The 18,171-nt window shown below is 44.2% G+C and overlaps 1 protein-coding gene across 1 annotated transcript in view; it reads left to right on the top strand.

Moving 5' to 3' along the window:
- The window catches only part of sf3a3 (splicing factor 3a, subunit 3), a 52,094-nt gene that overhangs the window by 19,708 nt on the left and 14,215 nt on the right, over positions 1-18,171 (top strand). The window contains exons 8-12 of the mRNA XM_072501351.1: positions 4,931-5,069; positions 8,089-8,157; positions 12,027-12,094; positions 12,644-12,748; positions 13,827-13,896. Coding sequence (XP_072357452.1) covers positions 4,931-5,069; positions 8,089-8,157; positions 12,027-12,094; positions 12,644-12,748; positions 13,827-13,896 — 451 coding nt within the window. The remainder of the gene's footprint in view (positions 1-4,930; positions 5,070-8,088; positions 8,158-12,026; positions 12,095-12,643; positions 12,749-13,826; positions 13,897-18,171) is intronic.

Genomic DNA, 18,171 nt, shown 5'->3' on the forward strand with positions numbered 1-18,171 from the left:
GTGGTGTAGGGAAGAGATTTATGTACTTGTCTGTTATAATTATCAAACTTGCTTCTGCCAGTTTGATAATTAAAATTTTGCATACAGGACTCTACCCTGGCCCCTCAGACTGATGCAATTAACAGCAATGCTATTATTTTGCCACTCAAGTTAGTACAAGTAGAAATGCCTTGTAACTGAAATTATGTTAAACAAGTTGCTTAATGGCAAGAAAGACAATGCTATCGTTTATCATATATAAGCACTTATTTCTACCTGTTCATGCATTAAGATGCCCTTTCAGGAGTTTTAATATTACTTTAAATTTCATCTGTCCTATCCTATGTTTGGGTTAATTATGTAGAGTCCATCTGCTTTTTTAAATTTGTTATTTAAAAACTGACAGGGCAAAAAGACATGAAATTGACACAGGTCTATATAGTCTCAATGGTGGCATCTAAACCTCTGAGTCAGTATGTTGTGGGTTCCTCCCTCACTTCAAAATCAAAGCAGTGCTGGGGGCATGTTACGTTGTCCGAGAGATACCATTCTTATCAGAGGAAGCATTGAACCAAAGTCCTGTTGAGGTAGATGCAAAGATCTTATGGTACAATGTGAAACAAGCATGGAATTCTTCTGCTACCTCTGGAACATTTGTCTCTGAGTCCCTGGAAATAGATTTAACTCTCCATGTATCCCACTTGCTGATTTTGCTGCATGTAAATTGCTGTGCCTGAAAAATAAGTGACCACTGTTACGATCCTGCTAGAGGCAGTTAACATTTTGAACTAAATCCAAATACCTTGTTTTGACTAAGTGAACCACACCACGATTTCCCATTTGTTCGTAACAAAATTATTGTAAAGACTTAACACATAATTATAAACCACATTGTTCTGTACTCCGGTTTACTTCCTACTTCACCCAAGAATTATCTTATGAGACTAACTTTAAAGTTATGTACTTCTGTCGGGACCACCAATAAATACTTTACAGTCTTCTGGATAATTTTCCTCTGATCCAGCTACTTTCAAAGGTGAAACTTTCATTTTCCTTCTCTTGACTGTGCCTCCATCCCTTGTTCTGATTACTTTTCAAATACTTCAAAATAATTAGCTGGTTACTTCCCTTTGCAGTAAGACACTGAGGTTTATTGTAGATTATTCCATTCGCTTCAAATTAGGCAATCTTTAAGCTTTTGTTCCCTTACAAAATTCAAACTGCGATTAAGCGTCACCTGCCTTCCAGATGGTTAGTGATGAATTTAATATTTTACTCTACTCACAGTGCAGGTCTGTCTAACTTGTCATTTATTTTGGCTAACTTCTTTCAGCAAGCTGCAAACCACACAAGGTCCAAACTGCAATTGGAGAGCTCTCCCAGCAAACACCAGATTGATTGAAACTAGAGAGCCTTCCTAAGCTCGCCCATCTCCATGGCGATGTAACCTACTCTGGGTCATCCTCAAGCCAACCTTTATGCTAATTATCTCTAATTGACAATATCTTCAGCTAATTAAGCTACTTTCTACAGCTCCATCTCTTCTATTTTGACTCTTAAGCATGGGAAACATTCTGACCTGCTATTTAGTTAGGTGTCCTGGCAGTGACTAAACCTAGCATTTTAATTACCTAACCTTTCCAACAATGATCTTCCCAGAACTAAACATTACCTCTAAAATACAAACAAGATATTCGCTGATTGTGGAGCATTTTGTACATGCTGATGCCATAAAAGGTGCAATGTAAGGGTAATTTCTCCCGTTCTGTTTCTTTATATGCTCCTGAGGGAATTTGGCCCAAAGTTAGTTACAGTTGAATACTTGTTCTTCTACAGGAACAGTTGGAGCTTGACTGAGGCTTGCTTAAATTCTAAGTTGGAAATGTTAAGTAGAGTATATCTATTTTATATATATATATATATATATAATATATATGATGGACTATTATTGGTGATGTAATCATGTAGGAAATACCAGTCTCTAGGACATCTCCATTATATCCACTCATTGTAAACCATTTCTGACTCACCCATGGCTCAGTTCGAAGCACTCTTAGCTCTAAGTCAAAAGGTCATGAGTTCCCAAGTCCCGCTCCAGAACGTGCGAACAAAAGTCTAGTTGATGGTACAGTACTGAGGGGTGCCCACTTCAGGCTGGGACTTTAAACCTGCTCGCTCAGGTGGAAATAGGAAATCCAATGGCACTATTTTGAAGGAGAGTAGAGCAGTTATCCCCAATGTCCTGAATAATATTTATCAATCAACATCACAAATAATGATAATCTGGCTATAATCATATCGCTGTTTATGGGAGCTTGCTGTGCACAAATTGTTTGCCATGTTTCCTACTGTACAACAATGACTGCTTCAAAAGCAGGTAATTCGAAGTAAAATGCTTTGGGGTGTCCTGATGTCATCGAAGGTGATAACAAAATCAACATACAGAATTTTAAAATTGTATTGGGAAAGAAAAGGGTGGTCGGGAGTAATGTGCGTGCCCCTTGAAAATTCATGATGGTGTTATTATTGATTTAAAAAATAAAGAAATGGAGGATATGTTGAATGAAGCTGTGATCAAAGGCTAGGAATCCTACAGTAAGTAACTCCCCTCCTGACTTCCCAAAATCTGTCCACCATCTACAAGTCACAAGTCAGGAGCGTAATGGAATGCTCTCCACTTGCTTGGATGAGTGTAGCTCCAACAACACAAGATGTTCAGCACCATCCAGGACAAAGCAAACCGCTTGATTGCTACCCCTTCCACAAACTTTCAATCCTTCTAACAGTGGCAACCATGTGTACCATCTACAAGCTGTACTGTAAGAACTCGTCGAGGTTCCTTAGGCAGCACCTTCCAAACCCACAACATCTACCATCTAGAAGGCCAAGAGCAGCAGATACCTGGGAATACCATCACCTGGTAATTCCTCTCCAAGCCACTGACTCAGAAATATATCGCCGTTCCTTTACTTTGCTGGGTCAAAACCCTTGTTCTCCCTCCCTAACAGCACAGTGGGTGTACCTACACCTCAGACTGTAGAGGTTCCAGAAGGCAACTCACCACCACCTGAAGGGCAACTAGGGATGGGCAATAAATGCTGGCCTAGCCAGCAACGCCCACATCCTACAAATTAATTAAAAAAAGATCAGTGGGGTGCGCAGTGATCAATGCTGGGGCCTCAACTATTTACAGTCTTTTAATGTGGATGAAGGGAATATGTGCATCGTAACCAAATTTACTGATGAAACAAAGATGGCAGGGGAAGCAAGTTGTGAGGACACAGTCTACAAAGGGATATAATCAGGGTAAGTCATTGAGCAAACATTTGGTGGACGCTATATAATGTGGGAAAATGTGAAGACATCCAATTCTGTAGGAAGAATAGAAAAGCAGAAGGTTATTTAAGTAGAGAGAATGGAGAATGCTGTGGTACAGAGGGATCTGAGTGTCCTTGTACATGAAAGAGAAAACATTACCAAATTATTACAACAGCAAATGGAATGTTGCCCTCTTGCAAGGGGAATGGGGCTTAAAAGTAGCAAAGTCTTGCTAAAAGTGTACAGGCTGTTGGTGAGGCCACATCAGCAGTGCAGCTTACAGTTTTGGTCTCCGTTATTTAAAGAGGGACATACTTTGCAGACCGCTCTTGAGAAGCTTCATTATGCTGGTGGCACAGTGGTTAGCACTGCCACTTCACAGTTTCAGGGACCCAGGTTCAATTCCAGCCTCAGGTGATTGTGTGGAGTTTGCACTTTCTCCCCATGTCTGCGAGGGCATCCGGGTGCTATGGTTTCCACTTAAGTGGATTGGCCATGCTAAATTGCCTCTTCGTGTCCAAAAGGTTAGGTGGGGTTACTGTGTTATGGAGGTGTGGGCTTAAGTAGGGTGGTCTTTTCAAGGGCCGGTGCAGACTTGATGGGTCGAATGGCCTCCTGCACTGTCGGGATTCTTTTCCTGAGATGAAGAGGTTGACTCATGAAGAAAGCTTGAGCAGGTTGGACCTGTACATGTTGGTGTTCAGAATAATTGAACCATATTAGATTCTAAGGGGGCTTGACAGGATAGATGCTGAGAGGATGTTTGCCTACAAGGGGTGTCTAGGATTAGGGTGTGTAGTTTGAGAATAAGAGGCTCGTACATTTACAACTGGTCAGAGAGTCTTTTCCTCTTGGGGTCATAAATATCTGAAAATTCTTTACCCCAGAGTGCTGTGGAGGCCAAGACATTGAATATATTTGATCTATAGGGGAAACAGGGTTATAAGGAACAAGCAGGAAAGTGGAGTTGAGACCCAGAACAGATCAGCCATGATCTTATTAAACAGTGGAGCAGGCTTGAAGGGCTATGTGGCCTACTGCTCCTATTTCTTCTCTTCTATAAATGCAGCTTTCTTTCTTCAAAGTATTTTTAAAGGTGAAATGTAAATCATTTATTTGGTGCTGGTGCTGAATTTTGGAATGGTTCTAATTTCTCTGGGCACTAATTCATCTAATTTTGCACTGAAATGTTATTTATCTTGAATACATAATAGTAACTTGCATCTTTATATCAGTGCATATTTTCAGCATATATTACAATTTCACATTCATCAAATGATGCTGCAGCAAATTAACGGGCTTGATGGATTATGCAAGTGTCTAAAAATTAGGACTATTTCTGAAGTTTTAAAATCCCTATCGGGGGATTAAAGAAAACTTGTGCATTAAGGCGAAGCTAGCTTCAAAAGTGAAACTGAAGATCTACGTGTCCCCCAACAATTCAATTAAGTTTTTTGAGTTGAGTGAGCAATTTTCTTTTGTCAACTCCAAGCTTTGTTTTGCTTTAATTGGGTCAAACGTAAATTACTATCCTCTTCACTATTTAATGTGGCATTATCGTTCTTGAAAGGGCATAACCAACAAGCTAAAATCCATTTTAATTGCACTAAATTCAGTTTTTAATTCCTCCCAGGTATCTGGAAATGTTGTTGGATTATCTCCAAGATTATACAGATCGGGTGAAGCCATTACTGGATCAGAATGAACTCTTTGGTAAAATACAAATTGACTTTGAGAAAAAATGGGAAAACGGCACCTTTCCTGGCTGGCCAGTATGTAATATTTTAATTATTCTGATATGATATTATGATGGATAAATGTGTGTCACAGACAGAATTTGTGTTTTCATCCATCGTCATCAGTGTGTTTGATATGTGAGATCTGCGTATTTTCTTGCCATCAGTGTGGTTGTCCTAATTTAAATAACCCAGCTGCACATTTTAAAATGAAAATGGTCATCTGTCATGTCACGCTTGTCCCCGAGGTTTAAAAATGACAATGTCTTACTGACTCCTCATACCCTATCACTCACAAAGATTAGACAGATGGGAAAAAAATATGATTAAAATGTATCAGTCGCTCTTTTGTGGCAGGCCTGCAATTTGTTGGATGTTTTAAATTGAAGTGAAGGTCTTGTAGCAGAGGTTTCTCAGTAAACTGTAGGCTTCTTATAGTTGAATTTCCAGGAGGTTGGTTCTCAGGTGAATTACCAGGAGGTTGGTTCTCAGGTGAACATGAAATTGAAGCAGGTTGGTGAGAGCTCACCCACTTTCAAGGAATTGCTGGTTTACATTGGTTGCTTACCTGATTGCGGCTGGTTTAGGCGTCTTGGTGGTGTCTTGACCTCTGTAGCGTCAATTCTTGCTGTTTTAAAAGCCTGTTTTAAAAAACAAATATATGGCTCACACACTCAGTTGACCTATTACAAGTCCAATGTCTTTTTCTAACTAAGGTGGGTAGTCAGGCCAATAAAGATCCTGGGCGTCATTCTCCGACCCCCTGCCGGGGGCCCCCGCCGAAGTCTCCGGTACTGGAGATTGGGCGGGGGCGGGAATCGGGCCGCGCCGGTTGGCGGGACCCCCCCGTTCAATTCTCCGGCCCGGATGGGCCGAAGTCCCGCCCAGAAATTGCCTGTCCTGCCGGCGTAAATCAAACCTGGTATTTACCGGCGGGACCAGGCGGCGTGGGCGGGCTCCGGGGTCCTGGGGGGGGGGGCGCGGGGCGATCTGACCCCTGGGGGTGCCCCCACGGTGACCTGGCCCGCGATCGGGGCCCACCGATCCGCGGGCGGGCATGTGCCGCGGGGGCACTCTTTCCCTTCCGCCTCCGCTACGGCCTCCACCATGGCGGAGACGGAAGTGACTCTCCCCACTGCGCATGCGCGGGAAACTTTCAGCGGCCGCTGACGCTCCCGCGCATGCGCCGCATTTCCACGCCAGCTGGCGGGGCAACAAACGCCATTTCCGCCAGCTGGCGGGGCGGAAATCCCTCCGGCGTCGGCCTAGCCCCTCAATGTTGGGACTAGGCCGCCAAAGATGCGGAGCATTCCGCACCTTTTGGGCCGGCGCGATGCCCGTCTGATTGGCGCCAGTCGGCGGACATCGCGCCGTTGGGGGAGAATTTCGCCCCCTGTTTATAATTTGGCACTGAAATTTGTGCAGCCTGGGTTTGGATGAGAGGCTATGATGATACGAGGGATGCTTGATGGGGACCCCTTCACATTTGTCTAACAGTTTCCATGTGTCTTTTGTGAATCAGAAAGATGATATGGTTAGGGTACTTTAGTCCTTTTGTTGACACTCCATCCTTAAACAAAGGGTTGTGTGAATTTCCTGAAGGCCATGGGTGTCTATATGTAACTGATATTTACTTGAGTCTCAGGACTGCATGAAGCAGATATTGCCAAAGGTAGCATGATTGACGGTGGCTGTTTAAACAGTCTATATTTGAAAGTTCATAATATACTGGAGCATGTTGTGTCAGATGTGTGTTTGTCAAAATAAAAAATAAACTAACTTTATGGATTCTTGGCAGCCATAATACCTGGACTGTTTGTATTCAGTGCCATTTTCACTTGGGTTCACTTCTGTTACCCAAAGTTATGGAAGTGATTTTTTCCAAACAACTGAGAGGCAAAACTATATAAATCTTTTGGATTGTGAGTTAAACTCAACTGATCCCAATACATTCACCTGAAATAGCTTGTTAAACATTGGAAAAGCTGGTAGAAAAATATCACTACCGCTCATCATTTGCAATATCATTGTTTGTTTAACCAAGACAACAATGTACCAGTAAACCAACTTGGTCTATGTTCTGTAATACATTGTGAATTTTATGCCTCTCTGGATGGGTTTGTTCAGATATCAAGGCCCAAATATTCTTTTTTGGTGAATTACAACGGAGGTGAAGTTTGAATTCAATAAAAATCTTGAATTAAAAGTCTAAGGATAACCAGGTAAAGACCCATCTGGTTCACTTAGTGTCCTTTAAAGAAGGAAATCTGCCAACCTTACCTGGTCTGGCCAACATGTGACTCCAGACCCACAGCAATGTGGTTGACTCTTAAATGCCCTCTGAAATCAGTTCAAGGGCATATGAGAATGGGCACTAAATGCTGGCACAGCAAGTGATGCCCTCATCTCGCAAATTAATGTAAAAAAATAAGAAAATTGGAGTTTAATAAAATAGTTAGAAGGAGCAGTTCTAGGAATATAGAATCGCTTTAGAAATATAGTGAGATTTGCTCTCTTGCTGTGCAGCCAAACACTTTGCACTGACTACTGGGTCTTTAAATAGCACCTATTCTGTCAAAGCGATCAGAAGGCATCTCCAGCCCTTGGAACCAGTGGGCTAGATGTTGGAAAATATGTCAGATGGAGTATTCAGATGTAACATATAATTTTAGTAGTTTCATGCTGATCAGTAAGCAGGAAATAGGGACATTGCTGAGGTTGCCCTGTCCTCTATTATCTCTGCAAGCCCCAAGAAACCAGCAGCGGGAATGTGAAAGAGCCTGGCTTCAAATGGCATGACTGCATTTCCTTCAGTTGTTCTGTGGATAAAAAATATTTTTCACTCTGCAACCTAACTATGATTTTCCATGTCCCGAGGTGGTGTCTTAAATTTATCTGCTTGTGAAGGGATCACTTCATTGCAGCAAGCCCATATTTGATGACTTGAACCAAGTCATCAAGAATTGTAATAGTGCATAAAGGGTTTAGGACAATCTTTGTGTGTGTGTATCATTTACCTTGACTGAATGAATATAATTGTGGTTTCTCTTGACAGAAAGAGACGAGCAGTGCGCTGACTCACGCTGGAGCTCATTTAGATCTGTCGGCTTTCTCATCCTGGGAAGTAGGTTCTCTTTATAATTACTGGTTTGTTTTGAACGTTATGATATTCTTTGTTCAAAATATATTGGTCTGGAGTTCCTGGGAAGTCCTCAATGTCATCACATGTGTTTTTATGCCAGTGTATCATGCCAGAAGGAGAAAAGGTTCCACAATTGTATTTTTAAGCATGGCTGTGTTTCATGTGCATAAATGATAGTTTGGCCTCAAACCTTTTTTCATAACGTTGATTGGGAAAGAAAGGGACAAAAGGACACGGATGTGATATTTTCCCAGCTTTCCTAAAGTCACGCTTGGTTATGGTGATTTCTATTTGCTTTATGCAAGTTTTAAGCACTTTTGGTTCAAATTATTATTGGTAAATTCAATGTGGGAATGTTTCCATGGGATTCACATGAAGGAAATTCTAGTCCATTGAGGCATATTGGGGATTAAACTTAATAAATGCCATGTTATTCATTTTGTTAATATATTAAAGTCACATTCAACATCCTATACAACTGTGACACTTGTAAACATCCCTTTCGCCCTTTTCAACCCATGTGCAGCCCTTGACAGAACATCCAAATTATAATGGCAACAGTTCAAAGGCAAACGATGTTTGGATGGAAGAGAGCCAAAGATGAGGGAAAGCTCTTGTCATTTATAAAATGCCACATTTGGGAGAGAGCATTTTCACTTCTGGACGTGGTCCTCCCAAACTGTCACTATGTACTCCCGCCAGTGGGAAACCAGAGTGATTCCCGCTGGTGCCAGCAGCAACCCCGACATGCCATGTTATGGCACTTGGAATTTTTATTTGTTGCAGAATCTGCTTTTCCATGCCATTCCATGTTGCACCAGGGTCCACACTGCAACTGAGAGGAGTGGGCCTAATCCCCGCATGTCGGGGTTGCTGCTGGCACCAGTGGGAATCACTCTGGTTTTCAACTGGCGGGAGCACATAGTGATGGTTTGGGAGGACCACGTCCAGAAGTGAAAATGCTCTCTCCCAAACGTGGCATTTTGTAAATGATAGGAGCTTTCCCTCATCTTTTGCAGGGTCCACACTGCAACTGCGAGGGGTGGGACCTAATCTCTCTGACAGGTCCCACATCTCTGAATGGCGCTTCAATCTCAAATAGCTGCTGCAGCTCCCCCCCCCCCCCCCCCAATCTCCCCCCTTCAGGCCTTGCCTTTGGCAGTGCCAATCTGGCACTTTGCAATCTGAGAGGTAGTAAGCAAGGTAAGTATCCTCCCAACAACTGCTTCCTAGAAAATGCAGCTGCGGGGGCTGTCCTTGTCCTTTTCTAGGAAGCATGAGAACAAAGAGGCAGACTCATTAAAACTGTGGTTAGGAAAACACCCTGAGTTAATGGATCCCTGTAGAGCTATAAAAATAAACCATCTGATTGTTCTCTCCCCCCCCCCCCCCCCCCCCCCGGAACTGCCTCGACCTGTCAATCAAGAAGCTTTCAGCAGGCAATAGAATGTGAAATTGAATGTGAGCTATCCAGTTCAATGCTTTCAGCCTTCTAGTCATGCACACAGACTTCCATACTTTAAAGGTATCCTGGCGGAAATTTTTGGGAGGGTACTTCCCACCTTGTCACCCCACGACCTTGAAGCCACCAGGTCCATGTTCCTCAATACTTGCACCAATTCACGCCAGCGGGACTTCGGCTGAGAGGGGGCGATGGCTGGAGCATCCCAGCCGGCTAGTGAATGGTGCTTCCTGACCATCAATGAGATGTAAAATAGCTCTAATGAACTATTTGAAAGGTCCCGCCAAGTCTGAGTGGGAAGCCCAGCTGGAATGACGGTAAATCCGCTGTAGCGGGTGAAGTGGGTTGGAGACTCACGACGGGTCTGCTGCCGGATGGGAATATCGATTATGGCCCGATGCGCTTATCTACGGTCAATCAAGAATCCCGCTTCTAGTGGTCAGACCCAGAGGATCCCAGTCTCTGTTTTTTGTGTTACTCTTCAAATTTTCTAATTTTGCGGTTGGCACAGTGGCGCAATGGTTAGCACTGCTGCCTCACAACGCCGAGGACCCGGGTTCGATCCTGGCCCCGGGTCACTGTTCTTGTGGAGTTTGCACATTCTCCCTGTGTCTTCGTGGGTCTCACCCCTGGGAGGCCTCTGGCAGACCTGACTTTCTGGGTGTTCTTCCGGGGGCATGGGAAAGTCGTGCGGCTCCTGTAAAATCCCTGACGCACCAATAAATTGCAGTGGGCTCCGGGATAATGGGTGTCAATTGGCTCATTTATGTACCTCGCTGAAATCATATCACAAGCAACCAGAAAAATATTTGTTTTGAAAAATTGTACTTTATTCGTAAAATATCTGAAAGAACATTTCAAAATGGCTATAGTAACGATAAGGAGAGTTCGGCAAGTTCACAGGGAGGCGTTTATTCAGCTTTACAGTGGCACATACATAGAGTCTGGTTACACAGTACCAGATCCTTACTCCTTTCTGTTGGCTACTCCAGAGGCTGACCTATTATACAAACGCTGGTTAATTCCCAGTTCCATCAGGACAAGGGAACAATCATCCCCAGCTAGATGAACTTCATGCATGTCACATACATGTTAGTTCAGCGGTCATCACACGCAGTGCAAAATATTCGGTTCTCTATGTACATCATGTTGCACTATTGAGGAGCTTCAATACAGTCAAGGAAACATTACAGACATTTCGATATGGTTATTAGAAATGGTCTTTCTAAAAAGCATCTTTCATTGTGTTGATGGCCCTCCAGCAACAGCTGATGTTTGTCTAGGTGTGCATTCCTGGGAACAGCCCATAGAGCATAGAATGTGTCATGTAGCTGCTTGGGAAGAAACGTGAGAAAAACCACCCCATCTCTCTCCAGACCTTCTTTGCAAAGGCGCATTCCACAGGGAGGTGGACAATGGTCTCTTCCCCACCACAGTCACCTCGAGGGCAACGCACAGATGTGGTGAGACTCTGGGCGTGAAGGAAGGATCTGACTGGGAAAGCCTTCCTCACTACCAACCAAGCTAGGTCTTGGTGCTTGTTTGAAAGTTCTGGTAATGAGGCATTCTGCCAAATGACCTTGATAGTTTCTTCAGGGAACCATCCCACAGGATTCACCATCTCCTTTTCCCGAAGGGCCTCTAGGACATTATGTACAGACCATTGCCTGATGGATTTGTGGTCAAAAGGGTTTCTCTGCATTAATTTTTCCACAGGGGACAGGTGGTACAGGAAAGTCCAGCTACTTGGCAGCATGGCCAGACCCATCCTTCTCAACACTTGGGGCAGGTAGAATCTCAGCATGTAGTGACAATTGGTGTGTACGTCCTGAGGATCTGAGCACAGCTTGATGCCACATGAAAGTTGGCCATCAGGATTGGGGCGACATTGGCCACGTTTTTCTCCCCCTTATCTAGAGGTTTGTACATGTCGTCCTTTCAAATACTGTCCATTTTTCACGCCCAGATGAAGCAGAAAATGGCTCGCGTAATCCCCACCAGAAATATTGGTCAGTCCCTGCTTCCCTCCAACTTAATCAGGAGGGGTTTTCCCTCAGCACAGGGAGTTCGATGTGTGGCGCCTCGCAATTAAGTTGGCCTGGCTGCCCTGGTTCCAGCTGCTACAGGCTGCATTGAATCATGTTTTCTGTGTTTTAAAATGGTTGCTGCACTCGCTGTGACTGTGGGCTCACTGATATTGGTGGACTCAGCATATGATTTCGAATCTTTTATTTTGATACGATTGCAAAAGCAGTTTATGATGGTCCCACTTGGGATTGTGCCTGCTGAGCAGTGCTCTGTTTGGTTATGACTGCATGGGGCATTTATAAATTTAAAAATTGTATGGTGGGCTCTCTTCATAAACTGGTGATTTTTTTTGAATCAACAGGAATTGGCTTCCTTGGGATTGGACAGACTGAAATCTGCTTTGATGGCTTTGGGTTTGAAATGTGGCGGGTAAGTGTTTAGTTTAAGCCAATAGTTTACAGGAAAAAACAGTGTGGAGTAGAAATTCATCTTGAGTGGTCCGTCAAACTAAGTGGTATACGCAGTGCCTGAGTTTCTGTCCCATTGCAGTCGATATTTTGTGCCACTGCCCAAGACCAATATCTTGACCACAGCTAAACTTAAAAAGTAAAACACAAGTTTAATTTTAGAATTTGGGAGGCTTTGTCTGGATTTCTTAACAGGGACATATTTTAAAATAAATGTATGAAAGAAATATAACAAAGTTATTTTGTAAATTTGCACTTTAATTTTGTAGGTTTGTGAAATCATGACAGAATGATTTCATTTTCTAACTATTAGGAGTGTGGGATAACGTGACAAGTTCTGCATATGTGAGCAGATTTGATGTACTTCAGTTAAATGGCTGTTGGGTTCATGACCTAGAATTACTGGGCTGCTGACCTTAAATACAATTGAAAAGCTTTGAATATCCATTGTTAATATGCTTTCAATTAGCAGTCAAAAACATGTTAAAATTGTTTTTTTCCTGTTTTTCAGGACCTTAGAAGAGAGAGCCCAGAGATTATTCAGTACTAAAGGGAAATCTCTGGAGGCACTGGACCCTTCATTATTTGCAAAATCTAAATCCAAAGGCACTAAAAAGTTAGTAGGTTACAAAAATGTACATTTGTGTTGTTACATATGCGCATTCAGTCCAGTTTCTGCAGGAGATTTGTGTTGCCAGCATTGTTCCTATATTGGTTCAGCAGAACTCTCTTCACAAAATTCTTAAAAACTGGGGGCAGCACGGTAGTACAGTTGCTTCACAGCTCTTGAGTCCCAGGTTAGATCCCGGCTTGGGTCATTGTCTGTGCGGAGTCTGCACGTTCTCCCCATGTCTGCGTGTGTGTCCTCTGGGTGCTCCGGTTTCCTCCCACAGTCCAAAGATGTGCAAGTTGGGTGGGTTAGCGATGCTAAATTGCCCTTAGTGTCCAAAGAAAGGTTGGGTGGGGTTACGGCGATAGGATGGAGGTGTGGGCTTGGGCAGGGTGCTCTTTCCAAGGCCCAGTGCAGACTCGATGGGAAGAATGACCTCCTTCTGCACTGTAAATTCTATGATTCTCTCGCACGCACTACCTCTACATCTATCTGCAACTCATTTGCCTTCTCTTTACCTGCATGTACGGGGTAGATTTACATTGCCATTGTGCTGTCTGGTACTTTGTTCATATGTGCACAGCTTGATACCACATGAAAGTTGGCCATCAGGATTAGGGCGACAGCCATGTTTTTCTCCCCCTTATCTAGAGGTTTGTACATCTCATTCCTTCGAATACTGTCCATTTTTGACCCTCCGATGAAGCGGAAAATGGCTCAGGTAATCACCAGAAATATTGTCAGCCCCTGCTGCCCTCCGACTTAATCAGGAGGGGATTTCCCTCAGCTAAGGGAGTCTGATGTGTGGACTCTCACAATTAAGTCGGCCTGGCTGCCATGTGAGCTAAAGAATTGAATGTTGGTCAGTCTGCCCTGAAGTGCCTATTAAGCTGGGGTGCTTATACGGGGTGTGAATAAAAATATAAAATGCTTTAAATATGGCTTTATAAATTTGAAAATTTTGCAGAGCAGGGAGTCTGCTACTGGTCTACAGGAATGTGAGATGCTGATTTCCTGTATTGAATTGATTTATCGTGAACTGCTTTCAATGTAGCTAATGATTTTTCCCCCTCTACAACTACAGGGATTCCGAACGCAACAAAGAAATTGCTTTTCTTGAAGCTCAGGTGTATGAATATATAGAAATTCTTGGGGTGAGTATTTTGAGATTGTTTCTTATCTGTCTGACCTATCGGATTGGAATGTTTTAAAATTTATTATGGCCCTTGTTTTGAAACTGACATTGACCACTTATTTAGTTATGCCTGGAGAGATTACTGGCTTTCTCCGAGCATACCAATCAAATATCATTTTGATGTAGCTTGCATAAAAGATACTTCTGTCGAATTACAGCTGGAAAAGCAGGTCCATATATAACAGTGAAAGAAATCCGCTTCTGTCACAGCGGCTGCATACAAAAGTTGCTCTTAGTACAAGAATCTGCCTTCCGTGCCTTATCATTCCACAATTATACCGTAGTGGCTTATGTTTCATATTCATAAAAGGGCAACATATGTGAACTCTTAATGGCCCTTAAACAAAATTTATCAATAAAATAAAAAGCAGGTATTCAGCTAATTAAACTGCTCAATGCTTTCGCCAGAAGCTTTCCCCTGCTGGCACTTATGCTTATTTTTCTTTTGCACAAAATCAAATGTTTAGGCCTGAAAATAGGTTTTTAGTAACAATAGTTGCTTTAAAAAATAGATATTTTACAACAAGTTTACCAATGAAGCTTTCATTGGCCTCAAAATTGTTGTTCTGGGGCTTGTGGCACACAGAAATACTGAATTTGAAGTTGATGCTTTTCCCAGAGATATCACCCCACTAACTAAACCGAGCTGCCTGGCGCTGCCTATACCTGCAAGGAAAAGAGCACCTGCATGCTTATTGGTGTGTCCTCAGTGCAACTTTTAAGAATTTGTTGGGAATTACGATCTTGCTTTTGCAGATTATTTGAAAACAAGCCAGAACATGAATTTGAAGCTTGAGGTAGAATTTCACCAGAAAGCTCTCACCAGCACTGACTTTTTTTTTCACTTGAGACGCAATACAAGTGGAATAATTAGAGCATGTGCTCACTTTGTATTGCAAATTAAAAAGCAAGTTGTTTACAAATTTGTTACTTTTTCTCCATGAACAAAAAAATCAAGGCTTGTAATTTGTTAGCCTGTAACAGTAATTGAACTGGCTTTTCCCAAATTATTTGAAGACCGGCTCCACAGAATTTAGACCATTTTGGAGGGTTTTGTGTAACAAAAGTGAAGTGTTTTTCTTCATTCTGGTGGAAGATCGGAACAGCAAGACTAGCGACTGAGAGACTGGAGATAATTACAGCTACTAAATTTGGTTTGGTTATACTGAGAATTTGTAGAAAGATTTTAATTATGCAGTAGTGCTAACTATTTTCTTGGGGAAGGAAACGAAATTATTTATTCACCGGAATCCATTCAGAAAATGCTTGCTTCTCTATTTCTGGACACTGACTTTTTCCAAGCTCTAACACTGGTGATGGGAACGCCATCAACTGCAATTTCCCCTCCATCCCGACTTGGAAATATATCGCCGTTCCCTCACTGTCACTGGGTAAAAATCTTGGAACTCCCTCCATAACAGCACTGGGTGTACCTACACTACATGGACTGCAGCGGTTTAAGAAGGCCGCTCACGACTTCCGGTGGTGGCCATGGAGTGAGTGGTTGCATATTTGGCAGCTCCCGCTCATGGTGGTGTCTATTTGTGCCCTTTACCCCGGTTTGTAGCAGGAAGTTTGGAGGAAAAGGATGTAGAAGTGAAAGCAGAAGAGTGACCCCCTAGTTTATGGAGCTGCGGACCAGTAGTGCCCGGGAAAAAAAGCAAACCAGTTACTTGAGGCGAGTGAGGACCGGGCAACGCACGTGGAATTGGCGGACGTGGCCATGTATGTGTTCGCGCACTTGAGGCAACTGAAGGCGGACGTGGCCATATTGCAGGAGACACATCTGAAGGTGGCGGATCAGATTAGGTCAAAGAAGGGATGGATTGGACAGGTGTTCCAATCGGGGTTAGACTTGGTTAATAAGCGGGTGGCATTAGAGGTGGGGAATGAAGAAGCGGACCGGGGGGTTGATATGTTATGGTTAGTGGGAAGCTGGAGGGAATGGTCGTGGTACTGGTAATATATATGACCCGAACTGGGATGACGTTGAGTTTGTGAGATGGGTACTGGGGAAGATCCCGGACCTAGATTCACATCGACTGATTATGGGGGTCCTGGATCTAAGGTTGGACCGGTCGGGTTCAAGATCTGGGAAGGTATCAGCTATGGCAAAGGAGCTTCTGAGGTTCATTGAGCACATGGTGGGACATTGATCCGTGGAGAATTGGGAGGCCGAGGAGTAAGGAATACTCGTTCTAGTCCCATGTGCATAAGGTGTATTCCCGGGTAGACTTTTTTGTTATGGATGAGATGCTGCTGGCTGAGGTTGTAGATGCTGAATATTCAGCAATAGTGGTGTCAGACCAAGCCCAGCACTGGGTGGGCTTGCAAGTTAGCAAAGGCCCAGTGTCCGCAATGGAGGTTGGATGTGGGGGCTGCTAGCGGAGGAGGAGGCCTGTGAGCGGGTGAGGGAGGCCATTCGGGGACATATAAGGATTAATGATACAGTTGAGGTTTCGGCGGGGATGGTTTGGGAGGCACTGAAGGTGGTAATGAGGGGGGAATTCATCTCAATTCAGGCCCATAAGGATGAGCAGGCAGAGTTGGACTGACTTGTAGACAACATTTTACAGTTGGACAGGAGGTATGCAGAGTCTCCGGATGATGGGCTTTTGAAAGAGCGTCAGAGACTGCAGCTAGAATTTGGGCTCCTGTCCACGGGTAAGGCGGTGGGACAGCTGAGGAGGGTAAGGGGGGCTGTTTATGAATATAGGGAAACAGCTAGCAGGATGCTGACGCAGCAGCTGAGGAAACAGGAAGCGGCGAGAGAGATGGGGAAAGTGAGGGATACAGGGGGAGATGATTCTGGATCCGGCAGGGGTGAATGAGTGTTTTGGGAGTTTTACAGTAAATTGTATAAATCTGAACCCCTAGCCGGGGAGGAAGGGATGAAGCGATTTCTGGGGGGGCTGGAATTCCTGAGGATAGACGAGTTGGTGGAGGGTTTGGGAGCCCCAATCGGGCTTGGGGAGGTTATAGACGGTTTGGGGGCCATGCAATCGGGCACAGCCCCGGGACCGGACAGATACCCAGTTGAGTTCCCAAAGTGTTCCGGGCTGTTGGGGCCGCTTCTGGTAAAGGCTTTTAATGAATCAAAGGAGCTGGGAGTGCTCCCCCCAACATTATTGCAGGCATCGATTTCCCTTATTTTGAAACGGGATAAGGATCCGGAGAGCTGTGGATCGCATCGGCTAATCTCCCTGCTAAATGTGGATGCAAAATTGCTGGCAAAGGTCTTGGCCACACTTATAGAGGATTGTGTTCCGGGGGTAATAGGGCAGGACCAGACGGGATTTGTTAAGGGACAGCACCTAAAGTCCAACATTAGGCGGCTCCTTAACGTAATAATGATGCCTGCGGAGAGGCGTGAGGTCGAGGTGGTGGTGGCCATGGATGCAGAAAAGGCCTTTGATCGGGTGGAGTGGAAATATCTGTGGGAGGTTCTGGGAAGGTTTGGGTTTGGGCAGGGATTTGTGCATTGGGTCCGGTTGCTAGTGGCAAATGTGAGGACAAACCGGGTTCGATCGAAATATTTTAGCCTGTTCGGGGACAAGACGGGGGTGTCCACTCTCCCCACTACTGTTTGCCCTGGCCATAGAACCTTTGGCGAGGGATAGGGGGGAAGGGGTGGAACACAGGATCTCGCTCTATGTGGATGATCTGCTCCTTTACATAACGGACCCGATGGGGGGGATGGCAGGAATTATGGGAATATTGGAGGAATTTGGCTGGTTGTCAGGTCACAAACTGAATATGGGCAAGAGTGAGGTTTTTACGATCCAGATAAGGGGGCAGGAGAGGAAACTGGGGGAGATGCTGTTCATGGTGGTGGGAGGGAGTTTTAGGTACCTGGGTATTCAAGTGGCAAGAGACTGGGGTCAGCTTCACAAATTAAATTTGGGCAGGTTAATAGAAAAATGAAAGGGGACTTCCGAAGGTGGGATGTGCTCCCGCTGTCATTGGCGGGGAGGGTACAGACTGTGAAGATGACACTCTTCCCGAGATTGCTGTTCGTGTTTCAGTGTCTTCCAATTTTCATCCCTAAGGCATTTTTTAGGAAGGTGAATGCGGCGATCTAGAGTTTTATATGGGCCGGGAAAGCCCGGCCGGTGAAGAAGGTCCTACTTGAGCGGGGAGTGGGGTTGGCCCTTCCGAACTTTATTAATTATTACGGGGCGTCTAATATATCGATGGTTAGGAAGTGGGTAATGAGGGAGGTGTCTGTGTGGGA

This window comes from Scyliorhinus torazame, chromosome 1 (genome assembly GCF_047496885.1).
Source record: "Scyliorhinus torazame isolate Kashiwa2021f chromosome 1, sScyTor2.1, whole genome shotgun sequence".
NCBI lineage: Eukaryota > Metazoa > Chordata > Chondrichthyes > Carcharhiniformes > Scyliorhinidae > Scyliorhinus > Scyliorhinus torazame.